Source organism: Megalops cyprinoides, chromosome 18 (genome assembly GCF_013368585.1).
Source record: "Megalops cyprinoides isolate fMegCyp1 chromosome 18, fMegCyp1.pri, whole genome shotgun sequence".
Lineage (NCBI taxonomy): Eukaryota > Metazoa > Chordata > Actinopteri > Elopiformes > Megalopidae > Megalops > Megalops cyprinoides.
Genome location: NC_050600.1, coordinates 7293780 through 7309076, shown reverse-complemented (window position 1 = coordinate 7309076; position 15297 = coordinate 7293780). Strand labels below are relative to the sequence as shown.

The window sequence follows — 15297 nt, the reverse complement described above, 5'->3', positions numbered from 1 at the left end:
AAGGATTTAAATCTAGCCTCTAGCACCAGACCTAGGATGATGGATCTCTCTGAACAATGTTTCCAGGGATGTGCAACCTTGAGAATTTATAAGTGGGTCACTTCAAACATTTTAAGTTTAGAGAAAGGGCATTGTGTGTATTTTGACGTAATTATAAATTCTAATTCTTGACTACGAAGTCGCTTGTGGCAGAATTTGTGAGAGCGGGTGTCCTCTAATATTTGCATAAACTGGTGGCGTTTTAGCATCCATTTTATGGAAGCAACAGTGAGTAAATTGGCAGAACTGATGCAGAGACTGAGATGTAGAGAAATGGTTGGTGGATGGGTTACACAGTGGCAGCGGTGGGTAACTGTACATGGCTGAACAGAGAGGGAGGCATGCATATTGTATATTCTCTGCCGTTGATAATGTGTTTGGATGTGTGTTTGCACGTGAGGGTTTATGTCTTAGTGCGGACCGTGATTCTTGTTCATATCGCTGAATGCAGGTCAGTTGTCCCGAGTCTCTGCTCTGCAGGGAACCATCTCGCACGTGGCTCTGCAGCTCATCCTTTGGAGCCTTTCCAGTGAGGGTCTCCTGTCACAAAAAAAAAACCTGCGCTCTACCTCCCCCTGCAGGTCCAGCACAGGATCACGGGGCAGGTGATGGCGCTGAAGATGAACACCCTGGCCAGCAACAGGGCCAACATGCTGAGAGAGGTGCAGCTAATGAACAGGCTGTCCCACCCCAACATACTCAGGTCAGTCCACCTTACCAAGTGCCAAAACCATGCCTCTGAAAACGGGGAGAACCCTCCTTTAAATAAATTTTGCTTGCATTAGTCTGTTTTATTAGGTGTCGTTTCTGCTATTCCGCCACTGCTGATGAACTGCGTTTCCTGAAAAGAGAGCTGAAAGGGGAAATGGATAGCATGTTTACCATAATTCTGCAAACACAGCTAGCCCCGCAGAAGACTGAATGGGGAAAATGCATTTAGTCTTAGTTCCTTTGGCGCCCCACCAGTGAAGGAAAAGTAAACAACGCTCCTAATCTTGGCTCTTGAAAACAGAGTATTATCCTCTCTAAGTCCTCATGGCACAATGTAAATATAGTCCCAGGAACAATATACAAAATCCCACCAGCGTTCATCTCCCGTGGTCATTACAGTTTGCTGCAGTATCAGCAGCCAGCAGAACTGAAAGGAAAGGGGAACCGAAAAAGCTCTGACATGTCAGAGATACTGTTGTCAGATACATGCAACATGCCAAGTCATTTCTTTTATGTTATCATTGCGGTGTTCTTCAAGCTTTGAACAGAAAGTTAATGTACCACAGTGGAAGAGGATAAATGCAAAATTGTTTTATTAGATTATTTTTTAATGCAAGTAATTTATATTTTTCCTCTGAGATAATGTGGTTATTGTATTTACATAACTTTTTGTAGGTATAGCATTGTGGGTTTGTGGTGGTCTGATATCATGGAAACTGTACCTCACACCCAATTACTCAGGCAATTTTCAGTTTGATAAACTGTCTGATAAACTTTGACAAATGACCTGTTTTGCATTCTTCTTTGAGTTGCTCTGAAAGCAAAATTTAATTTGCATAATGACATCTAAATTTTTGGCCTTGTAGATTGAAGCCTTTTATTAAATTAATCCATAATCCATTGAATGTTTTTATTTATTTATTTATTTTTTTAAAAAGAGAACATCTAATTATACTCCTGTTTGTTCTATTTATTGTGTTATCAAGATAACTTATCATATCGTTGTGGTGTGTATGTGCTGTATGAACAAAAAGCAGACATGACTCCTGCCCAACAGTGACTGTGAGTGCGTGTGTGCACGCATGTATGCGTGTGTGTGTGTGTTAAGTATGAATCTGCCGTTACACACACGTTGGTGTGTGAAATTGTTGGTAATATAATATTCCCCAGCCCTTAGGCACTGCTCACACTGCATTCATATGACTTACACCGTGACCGTACATACTTCTATTGTTTCAAATGCAGGTTGGAGCATGTCAGTGTGCTGATGTTATAATATCTCTTCTCTCTTTCCTCCCTCTTCCTCCTTCTCTCTTCTCCCTCTCTCCTCAGGTTTGTGGGTGTGTGTGTACACGAGGGGCAGCTCCACGCTTTGACAGAGGTACAGTTGTCTCTGCCCGTTATGCAGCAAACACGCTCTCACACACACACACACACACACACACACACACACACACACACACACACACACACACACACACACACACCACACAACACAGGGCTGTGCATGTCAAGGTGTTCGATGCGTTACCCAAAGAGCAGTCATGCACAAAGCACAACTTGTACAACTCGAGGGCAATGAGCCTCCGGTGAGATCTACTAATAGGCACATTGTGCTTCAGACAGAATGGAGCCTCCATATTAGTCTTCCTGCAGCCATCAGTGACATGCTGAAGTGGGGCTCCACTGATCAGGGTGTACTGCAAGCGAGGACTGCATTCTGTACTTTTCTTTGTGCTCCCTTCTTCCTTCAGCAACACTGTTCTCTGATCAGTGCTCAGCATGTCATATCCTGCAAACTGCTCACTTGCAGATTGCTCATCTGAGACCAGTAACGCTGTGAAAACTTGGAGACAATGTCTGGAATTCAGCCCGGACTCAGTGTGTGTGTGTTTGTGGTGCGCTTGCATGTGTCTGTGACTACAACCCGGATTACGTGCCAGCATCGTCATTCTGGAGACGATGCTGTAGTTTCCATGGCAGCAGCTGGTGTTTTATTCTGTCCGATGCCTCAGCTGTGCTCTGGTAATAAGGTAATGATGGCCTGCAGCTCCAGAACTCAGGAAGCATGACTGACATGCGCTGTTGCCGTGGTTACAGTACATTAACGGAGGGAACCTGGAGCAGCTGCTGGACAGCGACATGTACCTGTCGTGGACGGTGAGGATGGGCCTGTCATTGGACATCGCCCGGGGGCTTCAGTACCTGCACAGCAAGGGCATCTTCCACAGGGACCTCACCTCTAAGGTACTGCATGCTGCGGTGCACACACAAACACGCCCTCTCACACGCTCACACACTAACACAGAGATGTAAGTGCAGTCTATGTATGTGTGTATTATATGTAGTATATATATACTCACATACACTGTGTCTGCAGCCTTTGAGTTCTTTAAGGTGAACATCTCCGTAAAAGTGTTGACTAAGATGATCAATAATACTGCAGCACATCTGAATTTATCGATTTTGGGGTGAACTTGGCACAGGGTGGCCTGATGCATAGCACATGTACACTCACAGACACGTAGTAGGCATCAAGGTGCCTGGGTGTATGGGGCTGCTCTCCCACACAGCTCACTGTCTGTACTTTTGTATAGCTGTAGGTGATAGGATCTGTGCCCCCCCCCCTCCCTTCCCAGCTGAATCTTTTGCCTGTCCCCATTGCAGAACTGTCTGGTTCGCTGTGAAAATGGGCTCTTCAGTGCGGTGGTGGGGGACTTTGGCCTGGCAGAGAAGATTCCAGACTACAGGTGCGTACTTGCGTCCGTCAGGGAGATCTGCCTCCAGTCAGCGTACATAGCTCCCCTGCCTTCCGCTGCCTACCTTCTCAGTGTCGGTGTTACTGCGCCGACACATCAATGTATGTTCTCCCCAATATCGGGGCCTGCTTCATGATACACAGGCTGCCTCTTGTGACCAGCCGCTATCAGGAAGTGTTTATTTTAGACGGTGTTCCACAGTGCTCCATTGTTGTGGCACAGCTCAGATTTGGAATGTCTGTATCATAGTGAGCCAGTGGCACCCAGTTCTGGACTGTCAACCAATGTAAGTTATTTTATATTGCGCAAAACCCCTCTGTCAGGCTCTGCTGCTCATGAATGCCATCCGCTTTCTGGAAGAACTGGACTTGTAGCCTGGAGGTTGCAGGATCAGACTCCTGTCCTGGGCAGGGCAGTTCTGGTGTGCCTTTGGGTAAGGTGAATTATATCAGCAAGAACCCAGCAAAAAAACAAAGCCATGACTTTAAAACTAAGTACTCCTGTCTGGATGCACTGGCTGAGCAAATTAATAGCAATAATAATAATAAGGAAGCCTTGGTAAATTTTTCCAAGCCTTTTTTTCCAATAGGATTCCAAGCAACATCAACATCCAAGATGAACTGAAGATAACCCTCCTAGGAACAGTGCAAATTGTATGGAGGGTGCTCTCTATTACATGAAAGGCAATCTATCCAATAGCAACCAAGGACCAGTGTTTGGACCTGGGTCTATAGATGTATTTCAAGATGCGAGAGAGAAAATAATAATAATTAACAATAATAATAATAATGGGCTATATTGTTTGAAGGGCTGGGGTTGTGGTAGAGCAGTGAAATTGCGATATCTGATCTGTACTGATGGCCTGAAACAACGGCTTGAAGAAATGAGAGGATCAACTCTGTAAGAGGTTTAAAAACTGTTGTGGGACAAAAAAGGCTGAATCATGCCTCCAACCTCAGCAAAACTATTACTGCTCTAAAAAAATGCCAGAAAAGTAATCACACTTTACCATTTTACTGAAATGACTAATGAAAAAAAAAGATGACTAACTGTAATTAGTGAAAATCTCACACTGTGTGTGTGTGTTGAAGGGGGTGTTTTATTAGGATTAATAGCACTCATGCCAATATTTAATTTCAGCTTGCATGACTCACAATCACCCAAACTCTTCTGTGCTTATAACACTGACGTTTAGTCATTTGTATTCATCATTCCAAGTAGTAGAGTTTAGCACCAAACAATATCCCAGTCACACAGAATAGTACCAAACAGTATCCCAATGGCACAGTATAGTACCAACAATATTCCACTCACACAGAATAGTACCAAACAATATCCCAGTCACACAGAATAGTACCAAACAGTATCCCAATGGCACAGTATAGTACCAAACAATATCCCAGTCACACAGAATAGTACCAAACAGTATCCCAATGGCACAGTATAGTACCAACAATATTCCACTCACACAGAATAGTACCAAACAATATCCCAGTCACACAGAATAGTACCAAACAGTATCCCAATGGCACAGTATAGTACCAACAATATTCCACTCACACAGAATAGTACCAAACAGTATCCCAATGGCACAGTATAGTACCAACAATATTCCACTCACACAGAATAGTACCAAACAATATCCCAGTCACACAGAATAGTACCAAACAGTATCCCAATGGCACAGTATAGTACCAACAATATTCCACTCACACAGAATAGTACCAAACAATATCCCAATGGCACAGAATAGTACCTAAAAATATCCCAGTGGCACAGTATAATACCAACAATATCCCATTGGCACACTACAGTACCAAACAGTATCCTAGTGGCAGAGTCAAGTGGAATCTGCATTATGTAACCAGTATATAGTGCCCCCCCCCCCCAGCAGCGTTCTGTACTGAGGCTGTGTGGTAAACTGACCCATCCAGCCACTGCTTTCCACTCAAGGCTGTTGTTGATCCAGAAGTGACACCCTCTCCCTTTCTGATGAAGGCCAGCCTCTGTCCGCATGCAGGGTTTCAGTGTCATTGTGTCACCGTGGCTCTGAGCTGCAGTGTGACTGACCCCCCCCCCCCCCCCCCCCCCCCCCCCGCACACTCTTCTCATGGTCTCATCGTCTGACTGTGGACAGTGTGCGGCACGATGTGCGTGTGTCTCTGTGTGTCGTGTGTCATGTGTGGCCTGCTTGTCTGTCGGTATGTGCACATCTGAGTGTGTGCAGATGTATGCGTGTGTGTACGAGATCGTGTGTGTGTGTGTGTGTGTGTGTGTTGCGCGGTGCGTCTGTGTGTCTGTGTGTCTTGTCCGTGTTCGGTGTGTAGCGGTGCCGTGCGTTGAGCTGTGTTTTTTGGGACAGGGAGAAGGGGGAGGAAGTACAGGGGGTTTTATGAAAGCTCTCCATATAAGGACAAACTATTCCACAGCGCCTGGCTGAGCGGCCACATTTCCCTCACTTCCCCAAATGGTGTTTACAGTGGGAGTCATAATTCTGTCTGACTGCGTCCCATACCTCTCCGTCCCCCTCCGTCCTTTCGCTGTCTGCTCTCCTCTCCCGCTGCCCTGTTTATACAGTAACACAGCTTACTGTACCAGGAAACAACAACAACAACAGCAGCAGCTCCTGCGTGGATTGGAAGTAGCAATTTCCCACCGAGCATTGTGTGCGGGCTGGTTCTACATGCAGGGTGTTTCTATTACTCTGCCCCGAGTCAGATGCCGTCTGATTGTTTGGCTGTAAACAGCGGCACTCAGAAAAGGCCCTGCCGATCGGAGCCCCTGATTGGCTGAAAGGCAGTAAAGGCGCTTGTTCTTAGGGCGGCGTAAGCGCCACAGCCGGGATTTGGAACCAGCGGCGTCATTGGCCGACGGATGACCGGGAGTCCACGGCGGAAGAACAAATTGGCCTCCGCTGGGGACAAGGGCAGGGAGGGTTAATTAGGGTTCCCTCGTCGCAGCTTGCTCGGGGGGGCCTGTGAGGTGCAGAGAAGGTCATGGGGATGGAGCTGCCCTCCGTTGGTGTCTGCCTCCGTATGCATTACATTTACATTTACATTTAGTCATTTGACCCTTTTGTCCAAAATGACTTGCAAGTGAAGCAGAGTACAACACAAGAAAAAAGCCATAAGGAGTCCACAGTATTGGAAGTGCTGCATGACCAGGTTTCAATAGTTGGCCAGACAAGGTACAAGCTAGCTGCTAGAGATACAAGTGCATTAAACCATTAGATCTGTTTTGCTATTTAACTAAAGGGAAAGAAAGTTTAAGACTTGAGAAATTGCTTTTCCTGTGTGACGTTAAAAGCAGTCACATCGGATTGTGCAGATCTCATGCTCCTTTGCGCTGCGCTTCCGCTTGTCACGGTGAGACGAGCTCCATGTTCAGTCGGCGTTGGTGAGTAGGTGGGTATTTAAAAAAAAAAAAAAAAGTAGTGTAAAAAAAAAAAAAGAGAAGAAATGGGCCCGGTGTGTGTGATTGTGGTCACCCTTGGAGCACATGTAGCAGGTATACCTCCAGGAGTGCTGGCAGATTCTCACCGTGTGTCACAGCCTGGGATGAGATTTATCGGTGGTCTGAAATCAAGCCAAATGTGTTGGTGCAGTGTTGAAATGTGTTTTATTTAATGGTGTTGTGCCGGCAGTCACCTTGGTGCTTGGTGAACGAATCGGAGAGGTGGTGAAATATGTTTATGTATTTAATGCTGTTGTGCCTTCGGTCACCTTGGTGAACAAGCTGCAGAGATGACGAAATGGATTTTTTTTTTTTTTTTTTATATAAATACATCCACAGTGACGGACTTGAGAAACAGCCCCTGGCCATCGTGGGCTCCCCCTACTGGATGGCCCCGGAAGTGTTAAGGGGAGAACTTTACAACGAGAAGGTACAGTACGGAGCGGACGTTGAAAAGACTTGGGGCCCTGAGTTTTGGATCAGGGGGAGCCAGAGGCAGGCTCATGTGATAGTATAAGGTGGCGTACAGATTGTGCTGAGAGAGGAAAGGGAAGATTTCCCTGATATGGAAGGGGAGTCTAAGATGAGGGAGTGGTGGAAAGATGGACATCTTCACATAATCTCTTCACAATTGTTTTGGGAATGGATTTTAACAGGTGGAGGCACATCCTTGCTGAACACAGCTTGTCTGTCTGTCCCTCATTTAGCGAGAGAGCCTTAGAAACGCAGTCTCACTTTCATTCGTTGGTCTAGCCTGTTTGAACTGGTGTGTCACTGCATCCGTCAGTAGTTGAGTTAAGGGCATCGTGTCCAGGTGGCTGTCTCAGTGCATGAGGACCTGTGTCTCTCCTCCAGGTGGACGTCTTCGCCTATGGGATTATCCTGTGTGAGGTCATCGCTCGGATACAGGCTGACCCTGACTTCCTGCCCCGCACTGAGGTACAGTAAAGACGGCCCAACCCCCTTGCACAGCACTGCAGAAGCGAAGAGGAGGATTTCGTAATACTGCTCTGGGTCTCACTGTCTGGTCTCTGCGAAGCATGCTGGGTATCTCAAACGGTTGTAAAGCGCGAGGTGTCTTGAGTGCACAGATTAATATTAGCATACATGTATCTCTTTCCACCTTACAGCTCTTTTCCACTCTCTGCTTCTGTGTTTCTGAGGTTCCTCTCAGTCGTAACTACCGTATTTTGATGCAGGAAATGGATGATTCACTCTGGATGGGTCCTGTCTCTTTGTCTGCGCACTCCTCCTGAAAGTGCTTTTGTTAATCCCCTCACATGAGCTATGCAAGGAATTTCCTCCGATGAGGACAGGAATAAATGAATGGAGCTGGCCAGTTAAGTCTGCAGCTGCAGAACCTGTCAGACTCCGAGCCGTCATAAAACATTGCATGCCAGTTCCCTTTGGTAGCTTTATATGCTGATAAGAAGCCTGTGAAACCGAGGTGTGATAAGCAGCAATATGCTGATCATTAAGCAAAGGTTGTGCTTTATCAAGCATGTTACAACATCTAATGGAGCTGTTTCTGCGCCCAGGCATGATCAAACACTGTTTTACTTTTTGTACTGTGCCCTTGATACACAATCTACAACGGAATGTTCTCAATGAGGAATTCTGTCATAGTGGAAGGCTGCTAGCTTACTAGTTAAAGACTGTATATTTACATGCATTGCATTTATATTTATTCATTTGGCAGACGCTTTTACTGAAAGCAGCTTACAAGTGAGGTACAGTACAACACAAACGAAAAAACCATGCAGAGTCAACAGTATTAGAAAAGCACTGCATGACCAGGTTTCAGTGGTTGGCCAGGCAAGGTACAGACTAGCAGGTAAAGCTATTGCAGATGGAGAGACATCGTCAGACAAGGTCACTACAGCAATCACGGTCATCACATTCAGACATGTTCATCAAGGTCATCATGGTCAGACACATACACTGCTGTCACACAGTCATCAGACACATTCACCATGGTTACAGGGTCATACACGATTGCATTTACGTAATATCACCTTGATCAGTAGTGGATTTAATTCATTACATTACATGCATTCAGTTTAAAGGAGCAGCAGTGTCACACCAGGCTAACAACACTCCCAGACTGGTGAGTGTGAGCATAACACTATTCAAGCCGTACCACAAGTTAACTTGTGAAATCTGACGGAAGCCAAGTACACTACGATACAACAGTCCCTAGAACACAAAATCCAAAATACATTGCAGACTACATGTAAAATAAATATCCAATACTAGAGGTATCAGATGTTAGGGGGTGGGAATTGACTCAACATTAATGTATACAGTAGTCAGTGTCTTAGTAACAGAGATTCGTTACAAGTGGGTTAATAGTTTGTGATTTTAGCTGATATCATCACCATAGTATGAGTGAGAGAATGTCATGGTGATTGTCCCTGCAATCTTACAATTCTCCTATCACATTCTGGGAGTTTTGTTTAGCATGTCAGAATTTGGTACCCAGCTCCGAATAATCAAATTGTGAGATATGTTCCCGCTCAGTCTCTCCACAAGAGTTGCCTACAGCCAATAGGAATTTTACTGCACATGGTGATTTAGCAATATATTATGGCTGGTTGCATTATCCCTGCTTTATTACAGCATGTGCACATGTCTTAAAACTTATCAGCTATGTTCGGCCAATGCTGTTTGGTTCAGTTGATGATTTTTATCTTTGCTACTACTGTTGCCACATTGTCCTCCATGGTAATAATGAACAAACACGCTTTGCTTCCAACTCCAAACTGACCCATTGACGTGACAGCACCTGGTGAGCGAGTTGCTCATTGGTGTGGACCCCCTCCCTCTCTCTCTTTGTCCTTTCGTCTCCTTGGATCACAGCACAGCCCCGTCCTCCTCTTCTAATGCATTAACCTTTTCTTTCAGTTACGGCTATTTTAACTGAATTGTTTCTCCAACTCTGATGCATATGAAGTGCCTCGGCATTACAGACGCATAATGTAGACATTCGCGCGGCTTTGGCTTCAGATATTCTAGTTGTTCCAATGTGCTCTTACAGTTTCAAGGTTTCTCTGCCTTGGGGAGACGTGGGTAGGGAAAGGTGTCGAAACTGTGATCTTATAGTTATAATCTGTGAGAGCCCACAGACGCTTTTAACTGATCTAAGATCAGGCTAAAGTAAGCGCATAATATGGCGGAGTATACTTAATCTATCAGTTCTTTGTTCTTGCACCTCCTAGGTAGGGTGTCCTGTTTTAGTCTCCGCTGTACTGTTGGAACCTGTACTGAAGTTTTGCATGATGACTCAGAAGTTGGAGTCTGTAAATAAGAAACTGAAAATGGATTTTTATATTACTAAGTATTTATCATAAGCAATGGCTCTCTCTCTCTTTGGGTCTCTCATCCTTTATGAGCATGACCTGGCACAAACTTGGTGACTCTAGCAGCAGGAATCTTGTGAAATCTCTCTGAAGTTGTGTGGAGTGCAAGTGCTCATGTTAGCCTAGCCTTGGCATGCTGTGGCACAGAGGATGGAAGCGTATAGAAGTGGTGACCTTCACCATGCGTAGTGTCCTTGGTTTTGGCAGAAGTGGAATCTTGGAAGAGTTCCCCCGACTTCTCTGTCCCTGCATTCTGAGTTCTGTGCGCCTCAGTGTCGGTGTTCTTAGAACCACGCCGTTCAATTCTGTGTTCTAAATTGGAACGCTACCCATTCATACAGATGTGGTCTCTCTGCTTTGATGTGGAAATGAATGCTGGGAGTGTGGTTAAATGGAAGCCGGCGGGGGAGTGGGGGGAGTGATATGTGGGGCAGGAGCAGTGATATGTGATCGCCATAAACCCAGAGCGCGGAGGGAAAGGATAACGGCCTGCAGTTTATCTGCTACGCAAATGTCATGCGGTCAGCCGGAGTCCGGACGCCACTCCCTCACTCACGGCAGCAGGGCGAACTGTTTCCTGCGGACTCTCCGCAGTCCTCGTTTCTAAAGTGGAGGGATACTGTCAGTGATCATTAAAGAGAGGCCTTCTCGCTTATGTCACCTCCTTGATTTCTGAAGCATGTCCCTGCTTTAAAGCGTTAGGAGTGCGTCTGCAGTAAGGAAACCCACATGTGAAAATGGTCAATATAAATTCCACTAGTGCCGTTTTCTCTTACACAGTGAGGAAGCCTGCTTGTGTGGTTCTTCCTCAATATGGACTGATTTATGAGTATATGTTTGTGAGATGGTGTCTGTCTCATTACCCTTTCCTACTGTATATCTCAAGTGCAGAGAATAATATGAGATTGATGGCTATCTGCTGATTAACCAGCTCACACTCATCAGGGCCTTATCTAAGCCTGTAAAAGAGTCTCGCTCTGTCATAAGCGGTGAGATATCAGTCCTGCTGTGAGAACACAGACATGCAGAGCATACCTGTGGGAACTGTTCATAAGCTCAGACTCACCCTCCCCTTCATCCCACACACTAATGGACCTCTGTGTGTGTGTGTGTGTGTGTGTGTGTGTGTGTGTGTGTTTGTGTGTGTGTTTGTGTGTGTGTGTGTGTGACCAACTGAATACCCTTGGGTGCAGGTGCGTGTGAGTGTGCGGTGGGGGAGGGTGGAGATAGAACGATTGTTACTACGTCTAAATGTGAGATATGACATGCGTATTTGTCAGTCTGTGTGTGTCACTAACATTCCCTCTTTCGGTATGATCGGAGAGACCCTGGCGCTCTCTTTACTATATGCTTTGCCCCTCTGACCCGGAGCCCAGTATACACCCCTTTGTCCAACCTTTGTTACCTCCTGTAACAGAGCATGTTTTGGATGTACGTAGGTGTAGTCCTCAGTGCTCCCCTCTTGACTGTTTCCAAGCACGAATAAGACAGCGAGTGTGTCTGCTGCTGCTGCTGCTGCCCCATGTGAGCTCTCCGAAGAAGTGTTCCGCAGTGTGTGCGCCACTCAGTGGTGACTGTGTGACACTGCACCCTGCCTATTTTTTTTTTTTTTTTTGTCTGTCCACTTTCATGTTTGTTTTTACCACAAGAGGAGTCTGGCATTGGATCCTGTAGGCAGCCTTAGTTAACACATCAAGACCAATACACCTTCTGCTGGCTGCAGATACAGTTCAGGGTTGGTGTGAAGAGCAGATACTGTCAGAGGTGTGAGAATGTGGACAGAAGTGTAGAAGAGTCCTCAGCCGAGTTCGCTTGGGTTTAATAAAGATCATAACTGAATACTGACCTAGATTTACCATCAGTTTTTGACATTAGTGATTCCTCCATCTATTGACATTCTGCCGCTGTGAGATTCATTAAAGAAATGTATTGCTGAATGTGTACTTAAGGGTAGATCTCTGCAGGGACATGCTGTTGTGTCTGCAGCCACAGAATCATCCATCCAGTCTGACGTGGTCCAGCAAAGAGATGACAGTGCTGTGATCTGGCTGTCTTTTTCTGGCCCTGCAGGACTTCGGCTTGGACGTGGAGGCCTTCCAGCACATGATAGGGGACTGTCCCCCCTCTTTCCTGGATCTGGCTGTCACCTGCTGCAATGTGAGGGATGCGCACGCACGCGCACACACACACACACACACACACACACACACACACACACACACACACACACACACACACGCGCATGTACACACTCACACATACGTCTACGCGCACACACTCATACGCACACACACACTCTGTCATTCATGGCATGCATGCACAGGTGCGATACGATATCAGTAAGGATGCGTCACTGAATGTAGATATTTACACTTGGGTGGGAAGGGCTGCCAAAGGCCTGTTGCCAAGCCTGTTGCTAAGGTGAAAGCAAAGTTATTGGAAGGAGCTGTAGGGCAAGCCACAAGTCCACATCGTCCTTTCCATCGAAATCTTCTGGTTTTGTGAGGCAGTCTCTCATTTATCATATCTTTTTTTTCCCCAAATGCCAAATCCTTATCCAACACTGGACTGTTTCCTTCTAACAGGCTCCCTCCATTTCTCCCTCCTCTCACTCTATCCCTCTTTCTTCCCTCTTAGATGTGTGCGGAAAAGCGGCCGTCCTTCACAGAGATCGTGATCGAGCTGGAGACGCGGGAGAGGGAGAGGGAGAAGGAGGAGAAGAAGGAGCTGGTTGTTCTGGGTGAGTAAGGAATGGGTGAAAGACAGAGCCTTAGGGGTTTTTGTCTCCACCTAGCAGGGGCTACTTTACTCATCAAACACTGCGCTGGTGCTGTGATTCATCTAAAACCCCCTCTATTAAGATCTGCCTTTGAGGTTCGTTAGTCGGCTGCAAATTTGGCTAGAGCACAGGAGAGGGTTTGACCGTAGATAAGACGACCCTCAGAGAAGAGGATTTGTAACAGCCTTAGGTGCACAGTGTGGGTTTAGTGTTGCATGAATTGATAAGCGAGCCTCAATTCAGCGGTAGGGAGGGGGGGTCTGTGGTGTCCTCCTGTGGAGCGTGTCCGCATGGTACTCCAGTAACACTGTTGTCTGTCCTCTCTCAGGGCCTGTTGCCCGCCACGACAGCCCACACCGGAGGAGATCCCTGTGCCTGCCGGGGGACCAGCGCCTGTCGCGGAGCAAGTCGGATATGCTGCCGCCCGCTACGCCCCCTTTGCTGGGGACGCCCGCCCGGGTCAACCCCTTCTCCCTGCGGGACGACCTGAATGGTGGCAAGATCAAGCTCTTTGACACGCCCAGCAAGTCGGTCATCTCCCTGACCTTCACCCTGCCCCCGCCGCCTGATCCCTGCGCCTCTCCCTCGGGGGGCGACCCCCCCCGGGGCGCCCACCGCCGCTGCCAGTCCCTGCCCTGCACCCCTGAGCTGAGCCGCATCCCGCTGCTCTCGGCGGCGCTGAGGGGCGAGGGGGCGCCGGGTGGCATGGGCACACTGCCCGACACAGACAATGACAGCCTGGAGGAGGAAGAGGGTGGGGCACAGAGGACGGAGGAGCTGGACTCGGGTCCGATCGCCGACGACTCGGGCCTCCCCCTGGACCTGGATATGGTGTCCCTGGAGTGCTTGGAGGAAGAGGAAGTGGAGCTGGAGAGCCTGGGTTTGGGTGAGCCCATGGACTGCACCAGCTCCCCCGACACACTAGATGGCACTGTTTCAGCCCCTGTCAAACCCCCCCTCGCCTCTACCTCTGCACTGCCCAATGGCTGGGGCCCGCCTATCTCCAACGGCCCCCCGTCCCTCCCCCCACTCCCCCACCTGGACAACAACAACAGCACGGTGGTGGTCAGCCGCCCTCTGGGCTGGGGGGGCAACGGGTACCACGCCCCCACTGGCGGCCCTGTCCCCTTCCCCCTCCCCAACTCCAGCAGCACCACGTTGGAGCAGGATGAGGTCATTTCCTGTCCCGGATGCTGCCTGGCAGGGCTAAGCTTCCCCTCTGTGTGTCTGCGGGGCGCCGCCCGCCGGAACCCGCACCACCCCTACAAGAACCTGAACGGGGACGCGACACGTGGACTGCTGTGTCGCAGCCCCAAAAACCTGGCCCCGCCCCCCACACCCCCTGAGCCTGGCCTGCCCCTCCCCGAGGCTCAGACATAGAGGGGGGGCCCCCTTACTGGACGATGTTTCTTTTTCCCGATAGCACTACTGTCAGTCTGACTGTAAATAGTGTAACCTGCTTGATATCCCCACTGCAGTGCAGCTAAAACTTGGGGAAGTTAATCTGGGTTGGGATATTCACTGAGTTTGATTTCCTATGGTGTTGCGTGAGAAAAAGTTAAATGAAAAGCGTGCTGTTCTACTGCTATATATTCCATGGTTTTATCACTTAAATAAATAAAGTTAATTATGAATACTGCATTTTCTACATCTTTTACTGTAATCTTGCACTGATTGTATAGTATCTTTTGATGAAGGAGGTTTTTTTTGCCTAGCTAGCTTGTAGCTAACTACTCCTATGAAATTGTCACTGGTGTAATATATTCATAGACAACAGAAGTAATATATTGTTCTTAAAACATTACATTGTATACTTTATTTTTTAAAAAGAAACACTCAAATGCAGTGTCATAAAGAGCTAGGAGCTCAATCAAAAGCGGACAAGCTCTGTCAAGCTAAGTTTACGTCCACAAACCCCAGTCAGGTAGCTTCTAAAATGCGTCAGCCAGCTGGTCAGATATTTATTACTGAAATAAGGTAGCAGGTAAATTAAGGGAGAAATACGGTTGCTGGACAGCTTGTTTGCAGAATGCATTCCTTGTTACAAAATGTATTACTTTCACCCAGGGCATAGAACTGCAACAATCAGTCTTATTACAAGATAAAGGATTTTTAATATTTTAATGTAAAATCAATATGAGAGTGTGCATATTATTATAAGGGTTCACCTCAGCCGTGCAGCCTTGTTAAACAGTCC

At 47.2% G+C, this 15297-nt stretch overlaps 1 protein-coding gene across 2 annotated transcripts in view; it reads left to right on the top strand.

The window, feature by feature from the left end:
* Positions 1 to 14694, top strand: part of tesk1 (testis associated actin remodelling kinase 1) — a 28030-nt gene extending 13336 nt beyond the window's left edge. For both annotated transcript variants that reach the window (XM_036551382.1, XM_036551383.1), the window contains exons 3-11: positions 621 to 742; positions 2083 to 2131; positions 2851 to 2997; positions 3418 to 3500; positions 7302 to 7392; positions 7818 to 7901; positions 12392 to 12478; positions 12959 to 13061; positions 13429 to 14694. In XM_036551382.1, the coding sequence (XP_036407275.1) occupies positions 621 to 742; positions 2083 to 2131; positions 2851 to 2997; positions 3418 to 3500; positions 7302 to 7392; positions 7818 to 7901; positions 12392 to 12478; positions 12959 to 13061; positions 13429 to 14480 (1818 nt within the window). In that variant the 3' untranslated portion in view covers positions 14481 to 14694. The remainder of the gene's footprint in view (positions 1 to 620; positions 743 to 2082; positions 2132 to 2850; positions 2998 to 3417; positions 3501 to 7301; positions 7393 to 7817; positions 7902 to 12391; positions 12479 to 12958; positions 13062 to 13428) is intronic.
* The last annotated feature ends 603 nt before the right edge of the window (positions 14695 to 15297 follow it).